This window comes from Melospiza melodia, chromosome 6, assembly GCF_035770615.1.
Source record: "Melospiza melodia melodia isolate bMelMel2 chromosome 6, bMelMel2.pri, whole genome shotgun sequence".
In the NCBI taxonomy this organism is placed as follows: Eukaryota; Metazoa; Chordata; class Aves; order Passeriformes; family Passerellidae; genus Melospiza; species Melospiza melodia.
In genome coordinates, this window is record NC_086199.1 from 64,352,394 (window position 1) to 64,369,602 (window position 17,209).

The 17,209-nt window shown below is 40.4% G+C and overlaps 1 protein-coding gene across 7 annotated transcripts in view; it reads right to left on the reverse strand.

Moving 5' to 3' along the window:
• LRRC56 (leucine rich repeat containing 56) overlaps positions 1 to 17,209 on the reverse strand; it is a 97,305-nt gene that overhangs the window by 50,332 nt on the left and 29,764 nt on the right. For 5 of the 7 annotated variants that reach the window (XM_063158725.1, XM_063158727.1, XM_063158726.1 and 2 more), the window contains 2 exons: positions 2,942 to 3,038; positions 2,347 to 2,544 (listed from right to left, as the gene is read on the reverse strand). In XM_063158725.1, the coding sequence (XP_063014795.1) occupies positions 2,347 to 2,544; positions 2,942 to 3,038 (295 nt within the window). Of the gene's footprint in view, positions 1 to 2,346; positions 2,545 to 2,941; positions 3,061 to 6,922; positions 7,040 to 17,209 lie in introns of those variants that run through there. The other 2 variants (XM_063158731.1, XM_063158730.1) reach the window with 2 other exon arrangements.

Below are 17,209 nucleotides of genomic sequence, written 5' to 3' on the forward strand. Positions count from 1 at the left end.
AATGCAGAATTTACAGGCCACAAGGAAAGGTAAACCAGCAACTCTGCTAAAATCAGTTCCCACTAGGTAAAAGGTAATTTTGACAGGGGAACCTTGTGATCATTGGCTCAAAAGAAAAGAAAGACAAAGCATGTGGACTAATTAGCATTAGACACAAGAGATAATAATTTACCCAATAGCATAAGAGATCCATGCAGCCAATTAATGCTTAACTCCTTCGTTTGCTAAAATGGGTAAAGAATGAAAAGTTTTGAATGATGTTGGGACCCTACCACCAAGAAGTCCAAGCTGAAGAATGATCATCAGGGATGCCACTGGATCCATGGGTGGTGACAATATTCTCTCTCCTCTCTTTTCCATTTCTTTTTATTTCTCTACCTCACATTTACTGTTAAATAAAATCTGTATCATTGACTTTGGCATAAGGTTTGCACTGAAACTCGGGTAGAAGCATGTCTCACTGATCAGATCTTAGCACCTACTTGCACAGGAGTAGAGACAGCCAGTCTGCATGGAGCAGGAGGGCACACCACCACATACCACTGCTCTTTGTACTGCCATGATGGGACAACATGCAGAGCATCCCAAGGACTCATTTCACCTGAACAGCCCAAGGGAAATCTGACATTCCTCCATTACAAGTACAATTTAAGACTGAAGATGTCAAATCCTCCAAAAATCCCACTTTCATTGAGCAGGAATAACAAGGGAATAGCATCAGACCTTCTGTGCTGTTAGGATACACTGCACCATTTCCATGGTAGGAAGCTATGATATGGAGTGTCAGTAGATGTATTTATCTCCTTGGGAGCAGAAAGAGTAAGGAGGCATGCCTTGTCCATCACAAGCAGGCAGTGCTTCCTTACTGCAGGAATATGTTTTTCCTCTCATGATTGCATCTTCCATAAGGGAGAAATGTTCCAAAATGGAGAAATCACTTTGGTTACAAGCAGTTACAATGTGGTCCCTTAAGGATAATTCCACCACTTTAAACTAGAAAGGCAAGTATATAATATTTTCTTTTGAATTCCAGAGAGGAAAATTATGACAGCTAAAGCGCTACCTTCCATGGCCCCTTTTACTGAACAATAAGATCAAGCCAACAATTGCATCTGAAAAATGCTATTAACTCATATATTTAAGAAGTGCCAAGATTTAAAATATATGCCTGTTGCATGATTCAGTTTTAGTGTTTTCAAGTCTAAGTCCAGGAAAAATATCAAACCCAACCTTTTAGGTAAATTAACGGCATCAACATAACTTCTTTAAAATACACAGAAAAGCTATAGAATATGTTACAGTGGGATAACAGCATCAGCTCTGATTTTGGATCTGCATTACCAGCTGTTTATGGTGCCATTGGGAATTGCACCATCCTTAGTGAGACCTGTGTTTTACATAACTCTGTGTGTGTCCATAGACCTTCCAAAAGACCTGGATGGCAAATATGTTGGTGTTTTAATATCCCAACAACGCTTTTTTATGAAGTAGGAGAAAGTCAAAGAGAGTAATACAGTTCTGAGGCTGTTCATGTAGAATTAGATCTCCCTTGCTTTGTTTGTTGAGTGCCCTGAAACTAAAATCAGATAATGTATTATTGTGTTCCCAGCTTTGTGACACAGAGTTCATGCCTTCAACAAAATACCTCAGCAGAAACTATTCCATCATTTTAGTATATAAGATGTGAATCACTTTTGCACCTTCAGCTTTTTCTGAAGGTCTTCTTGGTCATTTGATTTTAAGCTTTCAGGGGAAAGGGTAACAAGTAGTTTCAACATTATGGCTTTTCCTAGTTACCTCAAGCACTGTTCATCTGAGGGCCCAACTTCTGAGCATGGTGACATTGGAGGACTTGCTTTTGGAGCTCCAAAAGAAATTCAAAACCCTCAAAAACTGGTGTCTCACCACAGAACCACTGAATGGTTGGGGTTGGAAATTACTTTTTAACATCACCCAGTTCAGCCTCCCTGCTAAAACAGGTTCACCTGGAGCAGGCTGCATAGGATCACACCCAGATGAGTTTTCAGTATCTCCAGGGGAGGATACTCCACAGCCTCCCTGGGACACCTGTTCCAGTGCTCATACTCCAAGAGAAGAAGTTTTTCCTCATATTGCTGGGAAATAGGTGTGAGTCTTTACTAGCAGTCTTGTATTTCACTTGTGGTCATCCTGGAGACCATACTAATGAGACCACAACATCAACAGAAATTAAAGGTAGGAAATGCATCCCATGGCATCATTGAGAATGATGCAATAGGAAGATGCAGAAATGTTTCTCGTTTCCAACTCACAGTTAAAAAGTACTGACAAAAAAAATAACACAATAAGTGCAAACCAAGTCCTCACCTCTGCAGATTCTGCATTTGGCTTCAGGCAAATAAGGTTGCCCTCCACTGTCAGGTGGCTTAGCTTGCAACAAAGTCGCAGGTACTGCACCTGGTTGATGTCCTCAATATTGTTCCCTTCCAGGTCCAAAACCTCCAGGTGATCCAGCCAGGTCAGCTGGCTCAGGTCAGAGATATTGTTGTAAGCAATGTAGAGTTCCTCAGCAGAAGTAAACAGAATACACATGTAAACCACGGGCTTGCACAAGTAACACTGAGGCTCTGCAAAATTTTTTCTAATACTTGAAATAGTAAATGTTACAAGATGAAACTAGCAAGGTAGTGAACATTTTATAAAGTGTGGCTGTTGCAGCCTTTAATGACAAGAGCTAATTTAGCCATATACTGCTTTAGGCGTACTCAGCATCAGACCTGAATGTTACACCCCATTTTAAGAGTTATATTGTAGCATCTTTTAAACTAAGTCACACAATTCGAGGCATGAAACCAAAGCCAGCCAGAAAAGCAAGAGTTGAAGAGAATGAAGACTAAAAGTAAAGAATATCAACTAAAGATAGATCTGAGATTGTTACTTGGTAGGACACATCTATACGTACTTTTAGAGAGCTGAAGGAAGAGATCCCATCTAAATCTGACAGCCCACACCGAGCCATCCACAGGACACGGAGACGGGACAATGATGTTCCAAGATCCCTTATAAAAAACAATTCAAGCTCTATTTGAATGAGTAAAAAAAGTCAAGACTTGCTTTCTTTTTCCTAAGACTAGGCCACTGCTACTTCCTTCACAGCTCACATTGTTTACAAAATATTCCATTAAAAATGCTCACCCTTGAAGTTGGGGAATGAAATTATACCCCTTTTTACTTATCCCACTGTCATCTTTGTTCTTGCATGACAACATGTCACCCCAGTCCTGTTTGATTAGGATTGTTCCAAGAGCTACACCATGGTAATTCTGCCATAAATCACAGGCAATTGCTAAGAATTAAGTGGGGTTTTCCTATGCTGGCATCACTGGCTGCACTCATATAACCCAAATTAATATATCTGAGCTGACTGCATGGTCAGTCTCACTCTGTCCCTCCTACAGATTTACCTCTCTTATGATTTTGCAGTTGAAAGGAATATCACTTTTGTCAAAATCATTTTTTGAATCAGCAGAAAATTATAATCCTTTCCATCCTATTTTTCCATCCTTTGGGTGTAGCAAAATGTCAATAAGGGATCATTTATATGAACTTTAAACTTTCTGGTCATAACCCAGAAAAATCACACACTGACCTGCTTAAGTCACATGTAATGTCCCACTGACATTACAGTGCTGCACAATACAAAGATAACACAAAAAGGGTGGCAAATCAAACTGGCCTGCCATCTTCGGTAACATTAAGTTGCATAAAGCCACTAGTCTAACATAAACAAAATACACCACTTTATCAAATCCCAAATCAACCAAAGCTCAGAAATTTTTGACTGTAGCCAGATATCAGAGTATTGAACAATAAAGAACTAAACAGTGGGTAACTAAATTCAAAGACAGTTTATCAGAGGAGGTAGAGACAAGCATGGAGTTCATGGCTGAGTTGGAAGGAAGGTCATCTTGTCCAACACCCATACTCAAGCCAGGCAAGTTTCTCAGGACCACATAAAAAGTTAAAATAGTTCTTAAATAGAGATTATTGGACCTCAAAATTTTGGATTAGCTATCTCTCACAATATTCATTCTTATACTACAGAGAGTAGTAAGTTTAATTAATTCTTAAAATACAGAGAGTAGTAAGTTTTCTACAGAAAATTGCAAAAGAGAAAAGTAATAGGGGCCCTTATAATCTTAAAATATCAAGGTAACACTTGCTGTACTCATGTTTTCTCTTTGTGGATGACAGGCAACAAGCCCAGCTTTGCATTGCCCTCTGAGCCTCTCGCAACTTTAGTACAGCTTTGCAGCTACAGACTACAGGGGATTCCCTGTAGCCAAGCTGCCTGCTTCAGCAGGGCATCCAGCCAGTCCCAGAGGTCAGGAAGGAGTGCTTTTTATGAGTGGGGATAGACACATTCTTATCTCTATTTTTTTGTTGTTTCTCTACAATCTGAATACTTGGGAAGGGCCTTGTCAGGAGAAAGGAATGTGGGTAAGCCTGAATAAAGGATAAGTGCAAGGAGAAATATCCTCAGGTGCCTCGCTTCTGTGAGGGGCAAATACAGGGTTGAATGGAAGTTTCTAGGTGAAACTGGGGGTTTCCATCCCTCGGCCTCTAGGGACTGGTATGTCCATGGGCATCATTCAGACCTATATGACTTCATCCATCCCCTACCACTGCAGGGGCTGCAGGCACTGGGTATCTCTAACTACCCCTTCCCTGGATGCTGCCCATTTAAATAAGCTCACAATGGAAACACCACACAATGTATTTATGTTACATTTTACAGCTTTTGAGGTACAAACAGTGCAGCTGACTCAATGGCCAGAACCAAGCAAAAAAAAGAAAAATCTCAGTCTCATTGAACATCTCTTTCCATCTAAGGCTACTCTTCCCTTGAGGAGAAAATCCTCAACTGATATGAACCACAACACCTGCAGCAAATTTTGTGCATCCAGGAAGCTTGCCTCTAGTGACACGAGGATAAAGAAAGCCAAATTCATATCACCACATCCCTGGCCTTGCACAAGATCTTCCAGGCTCTATTTACATTGTGTATATCTCCTAAATAAAACAAAAACTGGTTCTAAGGCTTCCTTAAGGAACAGATGCCTCCCAAAGTAATATTTACTGAAAATTTATTATTAGATTTGCAAGCAGCATGCCTATAATAAGAAAGAAATTAAATTAAATTACAAAAACAGAACCTACCATGTTGCAAGGCCAACACACCCTTAAATACAAATATGGCATTAGGAATAACGTGAAGGGATTGCACTGCTCATTTCATGACCCTCTTCAAGCATTGATTAGATTTTCAAATTTTGGGCTAATTTTGGTGCAGAATTTTCTCTTCTGTAAAGTACTGAACAGAGATAAAGGGAAGTAGTCACTCTCATTTTTGTGTCATTGAAACAGTGTTTCTGATAGATATTCTGTTTATTAGGCCAGCAAAACTGAAGACAATCCTAACCTGATTACTCTACATATGGTAGAGTAAGATATGGTGAATGGACTTTATTTCCATTTTTAATTTGTCTTGAACTTTTAATTGAAGAGTTTTTGCCACAGAAGGAGATTGCAGCAATATGCTTGTTCCTAATGTTTCTCTGTCAATATAAAGAACGCCAAAGCAAAGCAGAGGATTAATTCCCAAGCAATTTTTACACAGGTTCCCAAGAACAAACAGTTATTCCCTCTAGTCCTTGATCACTCCATGCATTTGTGGAAGTAGTTCCCTGCTCACACTGAGAAGTCTAGAACTTCCAGAGTTAAATCCTATTTCTCTTTGTCACAGTTTTCTGTTCCAGAGCTGGCTGTGGTTAAACCCAGTGCACACAGACAGCGTCAATCCTACTCACACTGTGTGCTAGTTCATGCATGGGGCACAGTCACTAGGAATTATTAACTAACAAGTCCTTAAAGCATTCCTCCTGCTGTGCACACCATCAGAAGACCCAAACTGAAATGACTTCTAAAGCCTACTTACCTTACTCCTCACCATTTGTGCTACTAAGCTTAGTCTCAAATCCATTCCAGTTTCATTCATGGGTTGCAGCTCTGACTCTCCTACAGCTAACTGGCATGAGTCAGGAATAGCACTTTCAAGGTTAATACTAATCAAAGTTGATGAGGATTTGTATTCCAGAAGAAGGAATTAGGTTGTACATCCCATGTCTTGGGTACTTGCAGAAGGCAGAACGACTGCATATTTGCAATGCGACCCAGTGTGTGATAGCAGGGTCTTGTTATTAAAAAAATGCTTAAACAGACATTTCAGAATAGAAAAAAATATGGAAGCTAATGGGAAGTGGTTTCTTATAAGGCTGAAGCTGGCTGTCACAAAGCTCATCTTGAATTCAAGAAACAAAATACTAAGAAAGCATGAACTTTGTTGTACTGTTTGGTATGACCTGGCCCAGTTTTGCTGTCTCTAAGGGAAGAGACTTAGTAGCCCAAGATATCTCTTCTCCTGCTCCTCAAGAAGGGCACTCCAGCTCTTATGAAGAGCAAAGGACTGCCACCTCTCCTTCCCTGCTAATGTAGAGGCAGTAAGAAGAGGCAAAGGGACTTTTTCCCCTTTGGGCTCTACTGCAGAACCAAATTCCTCTTGCTGACACTGGGGTCATGCTAGCTGCTAGAGGAGCCTAAAATTCTGGATCATGCAGTCACATTTTGGCCCTGCAGATCTTTACTCTTGCATCTGTAATGAGTCATCCCCAGTCAGAGATGTTATCATAGCAAAGTACATCTGCAAACATTTTATTCAGTAACTAACAAACTAATCTTTTGGAAGCTGCATGACTCATGCTGCAGCATCAGAGAAAATTCCCTTGTTAATTACTATAGAGATAATTGCCCTTGAGAGCATGGCTGCTGTGAGGTGAAACAGCCATGGAGCTCAAAGCAAGCTGCTCCTCACAACTGCACGCACCTGCATTTCTGAAAATTCTTCTGAAATATTTTGGCTGGTGAGACGAGAACTTAAGAGCTTGCAAGAGATGGGAGTGTCTCCTCTGGGAGCAGCTCTAGAGCATCTGGCACATCCACCTTGGAGGGGGTGAGAGCAAAGTGAGGAGTTGTTTGAGCACACATGACCACCATGGCGTGCAAGTGTACACACAGGCATGTTTTCATTTGTGTTAAGTGCAGAGGGTGAGATCAGCCCAAACTGGGGAGATACAGCTATTGGCTTTTATTGAAATGGAATTAATGGGAATCTGCACTCTGATAATGATTCACTAGGGTAGACTATTTTAATGTAATAATAAACTCTTAAAACCAATTTATCAGGGTATTAAGAGAGAAAATCCACTATAATTATACATGCAGTGTAACAAAACACTCCTCCCAAAATAATCATTGACCAAGGCTGAAATTAATGAGACACGTGTCAGGGACAAGGATTCTCCTGCATTGGGCATGATATAAACATACAGAAAATTACAGCACCTATTCCAAAAATAGAAAGTAGGGTTGAAAAGTTTGATGGCTGAAAGGAAAAAGATGAGACTCTGTACAAGGCTGGTGGCAGTTGGTAATAAGATGCAGCACAGGAGTGCTCCAGTGATGTACAAACAACAAAGAGCTTACAGAAGGAAAAAGAAGTCCCTGTAGAAGAAACATAGCTCCCATTAATACAATGGATAATCCCAATCCAGTGGAAAAGTGTCCTGTCCCAAGTGACATGGAAGCTGGGAACTTAACAGGAAAGGCAAAGAATTAATAACCACAACCATTATATATCCTGCTCACCCCTGCTATGGTTCATTCAAGACAGGTTTGAGGCAGAGAGATGGAACATGGGGTGGGGATGTACATATAATAACCTTTGATTGTGATAAACAGAGGACTACAGCCCCTGGAGCTGCCAAACCAGAGTCCTCCTGAGTAATTACTCCACATGTGCTCCTACACACATACTTGCCTGCAAAACACTGAATATCAGATCATGTTTTTAGAATCCCAAAGCGCCAAGAAATCAACATAGACTCCCCTACTTTCACTTTTAACCCCAAAATTTGCATTTATAATTGATTTTGAGGAAATAATATTAATAAACCAAAGGGTTTGAAGCCTGGGTTCCAACTAGCTCAAAATAACTGCTGCAGGGATGGGAACTCATCAAACAGCCCAGCGCTTCTGTGAGGGTCTTGGCAACACCCTCCCCACTTGTGCACAACCATTTAGTATTTTTTCCCATGAAATCTGATGCTCCAATCTTGTCATCACTCCCCCAGGCTGCGGAGAGAGCAGAGGGGCAATGAACAGTTTGGCTCACAGCACCTAATAACAAGTTTGAGAAATAATGTGTTCTTCCATTAATCCAACATCCTTGTTCTTCAGGGACTGGTTTGATCCAGCCAAATTTTTACTGGATGAATATCAGACCTAGAGAGCCAAATCCTGCTCTTGGTTTCACGACAATAAATCCTGAATTGCTCCACTGAGCTCAAGCTACCCAGTAAACACAACAGCAAAACCCTGAACACATTTGTCAGTTTGAGCCCTGTCGTTTGTTCTCGAAGTCAGTTTTGAATAATTTTCCTAAAAATAAAGCACTAAATCCATGGAACTTGCAAGAAGTATCTCAAAGCACACCTGAATCTGATGATGAATAAATCTTCAGAAGCAATACATCTAAACTAGCTATTGATGCAGATTTTATTTATTTTAAAGATCGCTCTGAAAATGAATGCACTGGTAAACAGAGAAATTTAGATTGTAAGAGAGTGACCAAACTATAGTCTTACAAAATAAAGGAATAAAAGAATCCCATTTCTGATTTACAGAAATTAAATGGAATTTATCAAGCTGCACTGTGATAACATCTATATGGTCAATGTCAGCACACAATGCTTTGTTTGTACAGATAATTCTGACATCCGAAACAAAACCTTTTAAAGCCTGAATGTTATTTAAATCAGTAACACATGCTCTAATAGGAAGCTTATATAAAAGTTTCATTGTATTCACAAATAGCTATATTCAAAATTGTAAAACTCATTGTATGCATGTGTTCCTCATACTTGATCAAACCCACGACACAGCCCCCAACTCCGCAAGCAGTGCTGAGGCCAAGTCCTTATTGTCCCTGCAGTGTCCTTTTCCAGTTGGACAAATGTCATGTGAATGTGATGACCTGCCTTGCTTTGCAGCATTGCAGTCTTTGCAGTCTTTGTATTCACTCTCCAAAATTCAAGTGGCAATATGCTGAGAACTGTTGGCTTGCTTCTCCTCTGTCCCACATCTTACACCTCCATGGCACACAGGCTGCCTTTAGCATCATATGCTCCCTTGGGCCAGAGTGAACCATGGCCCAAGGTACAAGATAACGAGGGTCATGTCTCATCTCTGCAGCCAGAAGGCCACTTTTAGGCTGCAATACCATGGAAATGTAGTACCTAATAATCTGGTCTCATTCTGCCTTCTGAACTGTGCAAATTTTCAACAGAAAGAGTTCATAATCCTGTTGAGACACGTTGATGGAGACTTCAAAAACTAAGCAAAAAGCGTGTTTGCTAGGTAATTCTTAAATACATCAGAGGAAGGCTAGCTTGTTTTAGGCTGAACAGAAAGCATGCATTTACCAAATGTCTTCTTAAGTAAAAATTGTGTCTGTAAAATTCTGTTTTCATAACTCCCTTTTACATGCAAATGAAGAATTTCTGAATGAACAACAAGTTATTGTGGCCAAAGGCCTTTGCAGCAGCATGTTCTCTGTTGTCCCAAATTTTTGAGGCAACCTTACTATGAATAAGAAGATGTTTTCAAAATGGGCTGCAGTGCTAATGCCCCTGCCAATATTTCTCCCAACAAACAAATTTCACAATTTTATTCTAGGGTTGTGGGGGTTTCTTTTGTTTGTTGGTTGATTGTGTGTTAAGTTCCAAGTTTGGAAATGGGCAAAGATCTCATATATTTCTTTTTTTAGCTGTGGATCTCTGCCGAACACCTCATTGACAGCGAAATGGGTGTCTGGGAGGAAATGCAACTGCCCGGTGCTGCAGCAGGGGTAAACAGAGCAGGGAGAACATTCAAGGTGTCTCACTTCATCCAGCCTGTGACTCTGCCTTTTCATCTTTGTTATGCCAAGGGGAGAGACACCTGCCACAGCTTTTGTGAGCCTACTAAGAAAAACTACAATTATCAAGGAGCCATGTGCTTTAGACTAGCACTTTCACTGAAGCAAAAGCCTGAAAACAAGGACAAGAGACTACCTGGCTACAGCAGCCAAAACCACAAACTATCCAAGGCAGTTTGGCTGTTTTCCAGGACAGGAGCCAACGACCACCCTGATGGTCCTGATAAGAGTACTTGAGCTCTGCCATGGACACATCTGTGACTGTGCTTCAACCAGAGACACTGCACAGAAATCCTTGTTGCACTAACACCAGTGCCCACTGCTCCCTGCCTCCCCCTGCACTGCTGCCAGGCAAAGATGACAGCTGGATACAGGAGATGGCAACAGATGAAAAACCCAAACCAATGAGATACATCTCTGGGCTATTCCTGATTTATAACTTTTTCACTTGTCATTGTTGCTTCTCGTTGCCTCACTGAAACCACTGGTGCAACTGCAATATTACATTAAGTGCTATATTACTTGCAAGAACTTTATTTTCCATGTCAGATTATATCTCATTTAAACAAAAAGTGCTTTGTGAGACCAACAGGAGAGATTTAGAAGTGAGTGTGCTGATATACACACTTCTGTAACTCATCGTACTTGTGCCTAAGGTAACTGAGATGCTTACTTCTGTTAAAGTTAATCACGTGAAATGCAGCTTTAATTTCAAGTGCTCTCATTTTTAGTTGCTGTCAAAAAAAACCGAGAGCAGAATAATGGGATTGATCAACACTGATGGAGTCAGGAACAGCAATTCCTTAACACACGGATATAAAACACGTGTGGGAAGGATAATGTAATTTGGTGTTAATTTTCTTTTGATCATTAAAACTGCTTGTCATCTTAGATACTGCTGTAGCATTCTCACAATGAAAGAACAGTTGCTTTAACTCAGCTCCCACAATCTGAGAGGAATAGAGATTGCCAAAGTGTGGTCCTGTCGAACAAGACTTGCCCTTGACTACATTTTTTCCACCCTACTTCAGCTCCCACCCTTGGCATAAAGCTGCACCCCAGAGAAACTGCAGAAACCCAACACACCGGGGCTGCCTCCCAATGGGGGCACTACGTCTTCCACAAGACCAAATTGATTTTCAAACAGGAATAAGTTGAGACACAGTAAATAAAACTCTCACATCCACAGAACCATTGCCCCTCAGTTTAACCCCAGAGCTACTGACAGTTCCTATAGCTTTGGCGATTGTTCATTCTCACCGTTGAAAGCTTACATATAAAAAAATAAAGGATAATGAAACTGTGGTTACAGAATGAGTTACTTACATTGAACAATTGAATCCCACAGTGCTTAGAAATTTCCTGCATAAATAACTTTTCAGTCTCCCACATGTTGTGTGCCTGTTTCACAGTATGTTCCAGGTCTGAACTTTGGCAGAGCAAGACAGACATATTCCAACTTTGCTTTAATACAGATCTCATCCTTCAAAATCAACACTTTAAACTTCTAATGCTTCAGGGTAAGCAGAAGGAATATTCTGTAAAAGATCCAAATCATCTGACAGATTCAGTGGTGTTAAGACACATACCACCAAAAAAAGTCCCTGAAAAACGTTTTTCTGTGTATCAGAAAAATTGGAGTTCTAGATTAATTGACCACAGACAACTACAGAATTGGATCAGCTTGGAGTAGCTATTCAATTTTTGTCATGGTAATGACTACAGAGTTTCCACTGTAAAAAAATACTTGAAATATTGCAGAAGTGGATTGATATGAAAACTTAGAGAGAAAATGTAATTTAAAGCGATTCAGTCTGAATATACAATGGTGGAAATGCATGTTCTTGAGATCCTTTAAATCAGGCACATTTGTATGACACTAATGATTTTCTTCTGAGGCTGATGGCTATTTCTTCTTTGTAACTTTTACTTTCTTTCTTTTTTATCTGTGCACACATCTAATGAGAAAACAAAAAAATAAAGAAGCTTGCAAGAAACAGGTACAGGTACAACTTGGACCTGTGAATGGCAGTTGATTTCCTCCAAATTTCTTTCCTCTCTAAGCCTCTAATGTTCTCTACAGATCTTGACAGACTTGTCTCCATATGTCCTGAGTCAAGACTTCCTCCCTAAACAACAGCTTCAAGTGAGATTTTTTCTGCTTGTACTGGCCTCCAGATGCTCTTTTACAAGCACACAAGATGCAGAAGAGAAGCTTGGGGGACCTCAAAGCCCATCACAGGATTACTGGGACAGACAGGACCTTGTAGATTTCCATACTGAGGATGTTACTACAAAGCAGAGCCTCAGCATTTCCTTCACAGCACAGCAGCAGACATCCCAAATCTGGTGCAGGTGTTAGCTGGATGTAGATCATCTTGGCCTTGCTCTTGAGGCAACTGTAGCTGCAACGTTAAGCAGAGTAAACCAAACCTCTCTAAATTCTTGCCCATGAGATGACACAGCAGAAAGTGGAGTGGTAGGATTGTGAGGCTGATGAAGTTCAAGCCAGAAGATGCCATAAATGTTCTTTCAAACGCACAATCTTTCATAGAACTTCTGTTACCAAAAGTGTGGGTGGCAGGTTTCATTATCAGACCTTTGTGCTCAGGTTCTTACCCCCACAAGAAGAACACACAGTGTAGCTTATGGCAAAGGGTGAAGAATGTGCACATATTACACCTGCTGATGAAACCACAACTTCACCTCCTAAAGCACAAAGGCATTTCAGTATTTATTTCTTGCAGCTATTGATCCAGTTATGGATGCATCTGGGAGATCTGATGCATCCTTTAAAGATCTCATGACAGGAGGATAAAATTCTGCCACACAGCAAATGAGGAGCATAGGTAGAGAAAAAGAAGTGTGAATGTATTTTAGGGGAAAATAGCAACAAGGCCCTTTGTGTGCAGCCATGTGTCTGTAGAAAATAAGAACAACTAAATCAACTCCTGTGTGGAGAATATTCTATAGAAATCAAATAATGAAACTGATTGTACACTGAAACTCTATCTATTTATTCATTTTTATTCCTCTCATTTGGCAGTTACAACTGACAAATACAACTATTAGCATAATTTCCCCTGCAACCTGATTCCTTCCTTTTTTAAAAATCAGCATTTACCTTGCATTCCAAGAAAGTATTTTCCCACTGAACATAAATATTTTCAATAAAAAAAAAATCAAACAAGCCACGGAGAAGCAATTCCCTTGTAGGACAGAATCAAAACAACCTACAAACCCATTAAACTAATGTTGATTATTTTCTTATTTCCACAAAGTCTTTCTACAAAGACAATCTTTTCACAGCTGGATACTGCTCAGGAAGGAGGCACCCAGCTTGAGCTGTTTTTGTGTTATTGTGCCACAAATAAATTCCTCTAAGGATCCAAACATCTAGGAGTCTGCTGTGGGAAACCTAGAAACCAGTAAGGAAACCCTGTCTGACTGTGTGAGTGTGGGGTGTGCAGGGAGACAAGAGGGGCACTCCTGGGGTCACTGGAGCTGCTCACTGTGAAGGGGCCTCAATGCCAGCAGTGAAAATTTCAGGTGGTGTGAGAGTTTCTGCCAGAATGGCTCCTGGATGGTCAGACAGGAAAGCTTCCTCAACAGTTCCACTGCTAAGTTCCAATGGGCTAATTACTGTTGCTTCCCAGCCCTGTTCTTTGGTGTTTCTCACACCATGATTATAACAATTTTTTTCTCATCACTAAATAAATTAATATTTAGGTGTAAATTTTCATATGTGAACCCTGAGACTGACAGCTGAAACAGAGCAGCTGCAAACTGCCTAATAGCCAGGCACATAAGTACTTATTTGCTGGCAGTACTTATTACTGACAGTTTCATTTATCATATCCATTCAGAGCGTACAAGCAAGATCATGATACCATTAGGCAAGGCCTTACACACAACTCATGCAGAAGACTGTGTCTGCCCAGGATAAAATAAGCAACTGAGATGGAAAATACAGCATATTTATACAGCTAACCCAGGATGCTGTAGAAACAACAGCTAACCCAGAAGCTGAGCTGTACTTCTTTTTAAGACCTGGATAGGTGCAAGGCATGAGAAAACATCCTGAGAGGAAAGGCCACTTTTTACCAAATAGACTCAAAGTGGAGTGCCTATTCAGATAGTGGGCAAAGAAGGAGCACAATTATGTAATGGGCTTGTCCTACCTTGCAGGAGTTTACTGGCAGCCTTCCTGCACACATTAGCTATTACTTATTTACTTTGCTTTTTCACTAGCCGTGTTCTTGATGCACAAATTGTTGCTGTGGCCTATGGTGATCCTCTGATGGTTTTTATGCTCTGCATTGTATGGCAGTCACAAAATAGGAACATGATAGAGGTGTCCTGGGGGAAGAAACCTGCTGCCATGGAACTGCTCAGATGACAATTAGAGCAGATCCTCTCTGCTCTGTGAGGAGAGAGATGCTCTGCACCCTCCTCACCAACCCTGCCACAGCCAGGAGACTCAAAGCTGGAGCTGCAAGGGCAGGCCCTGCCTCATCATCCTCTTCCTTACAGGTACACCCTGTACCTGGCAGTCTGAAACACAAGGCAGGGACTTGCAGCTGGGGAAGGCTTCAGGAAATGGGGTGCTGATGCTGAGAAACATGGAAAGACACTGCAAGGCCAAAAGCCTCTTTTGGTGTCCTCTGTGCTTGCAGCAGAATGGAGCCCGAGCTCCATCTGTGCATTTGTACAGATAAAGTTCAGCTTCCCTTTCTGGGGAATCAGCCTGTCAGATTCCCTGATATCTAAGGTCACAAAGACACATTTTCTTCTTTGGGCACCTGACCTGGAGAAATTAAACCAGAGGTCTACCCAGGACAGATAAGTGGTCAAAGCACTCAGATTTCCCTAGGGCCAAAGGCAGACAGGCTGATTGTACTTTTCTGAAAATAATCCACTCAACTAAAATATGTTGTATTTCTGTCCCAAAATCATTACTTTCTATCAATAATATGAATAGTCTTAAAACCATCAATGCTAAATAAAACTTGAGGTCACAGCAATTTTGCCCAGGTTTGTAATACTCCCAGAGATCTGCAGGCACTAATAGAGAGAGGACTCATTAATACAGAGATTAAGATTCTAATTAAATGCTTTCCTAGCTCCTGGAAAGCACTCAAAGTCCTCTAAGAACATGTTCTTAACATAGATTTCACAGCATCTTTAACTGCTGAAGGACTTTCAGTCCATCTACACAAAAGAATTAACAGGAACACTTCCCACAGAAACTAGGCTGCATGTGCAATGAAAGGCTTTCCCCATGTTGAAATGTGAATATGAAAGTAAGCAGTGATGCTCTGGGCACTGAAACAAGGATATGAAGTGATTCACCCCAGCCAAATCAGAGCAGTGGTTCTCTGACTGTATGGGTAAGAGCAACCTAGAGCAAGAGCACCCCGATTCCTTGCTAGACACAGTAAGAAACTGCTATAACACAAACACATCATCTGTTGACAAATTGCTATAACACAAATACATCATCTGTTGACAAACATTTGCACCTGTAATGCAAACTGAACTGATTTTAGAAACTATTTGGAGATTTTAAATATCATAACAGCAATGCTGATCCTTGTTGCACAAACCCCGTTGCTTTTACATGTGATATCTGTGTGCCTCTGTACAGGTTACTATACAACAAACATAGCTATCCCACTAATTGCCAAAGATTAGAAATGACAAGCAGAAGAAAAATGAGGAAAAAACAAAAAAAGAGATAGGAAAGGAGTAAATAAAAATGACAAGGAAAAAAAAGTAAATTCAGGGAAATTATGTCACCGTGTTCCTCTTGTTTGAGGGTAAACTATCCAGAAAGTAGTTGATGCCTAGACACACTATCAACAGTACATCAAATTTAGGGGGGGGTTAAGTGTCAAGGCTCAGTCTTATACAATATAGTGTAACTTGATCCAAATCCAGCAAAGCAATTGGACCAATGTTTAATTTTCAGCTTGTGAGCAATGCCACTGAAGGCAAACTTCTTGTGGCTTTAAAAACAGTAGATATTTTATTTTCTTAAACTCTTTATTGGGTAAAAAGGAGGTTTACTGCTATGTTAAAATACCTAAAGATCCTGATTGAAGTCCCAAAAATACTTTAAAACATTACTTTAGAGCCCTTACACTGAATTAAAAAATAATTAGTTTGGCTCTGGTTTCTTAAAGTCATAAAATGATCAGCAAAATCTTTACTCAAATCACTTGTCTCATATTTACAGTTATTTTTTTCACAGCCAAGAGGGCTCAAAACATTTCAAAATGTGAATACAGAGACTCCTGTGTTGCTAGTCTTGTTTCTGGGAGCTGGTGTTAAAAAAATCAAAACAAAAACCTAAGGCTTATAAAAGCATAAGAATTGCTGATTTTCAATGTACTCTGCACCTTGTTCATTTGAACCTCCTGAGGATTTTACTGAGTGAAACAGACCAGGATTACTTCCCTCTCATTCTGGGGGATGCTTCTGCAACCGTGCAAGCCCAGTTGGAGAACTGCAGCAACGAAATGTTAACTCAATCTGAATGAAGAAAACCTGCTTTCCTTTCCCTATATCCTCCATACTCACTTTTGTCCCCACACTTGGCAGTCTCTGCATTTCATCTCACTTAAAATATGACAGCCTGTCTCTGTTAGAAGCAGTTGCTTGAGAAGCCCTGAGAGGAGATCACTCTCCTGCTGGCTACAATGTGTGGTGCTGAATGGGAGGAAATGAACTTCAGCTGCTGAAAGAGCTTCTTCTGGAAACTTATGGGAACCAGGTCCCAAGATTCTTCTATCTGATTTAAAAGCCCTTTAGTAAAGATATCTATCTAAACATTTTAAAACAGATCTTTTCATTCATTCCTGAATTAAGAATAAAAGCAATCTGATAAAAAAAATACACCGGCTACATGCCAAAGCAGAAGCAGTATTCATTGGTCTTGGAATATAGTTCTTTTACTGGAAGCATTTCAAAAATAAGGACCATGGCCATCACAAAAAAAACAAAACAACAAAAAATTCCCAACCAAACAAAAAACCCAGACCCAAACAAATAAACAAAACCCAGAACCAAAACAAAAACCCAAAACCAACCAAACAAAAAGCCAAACAAAAAAAAATCACTCAAACAAACTACCCT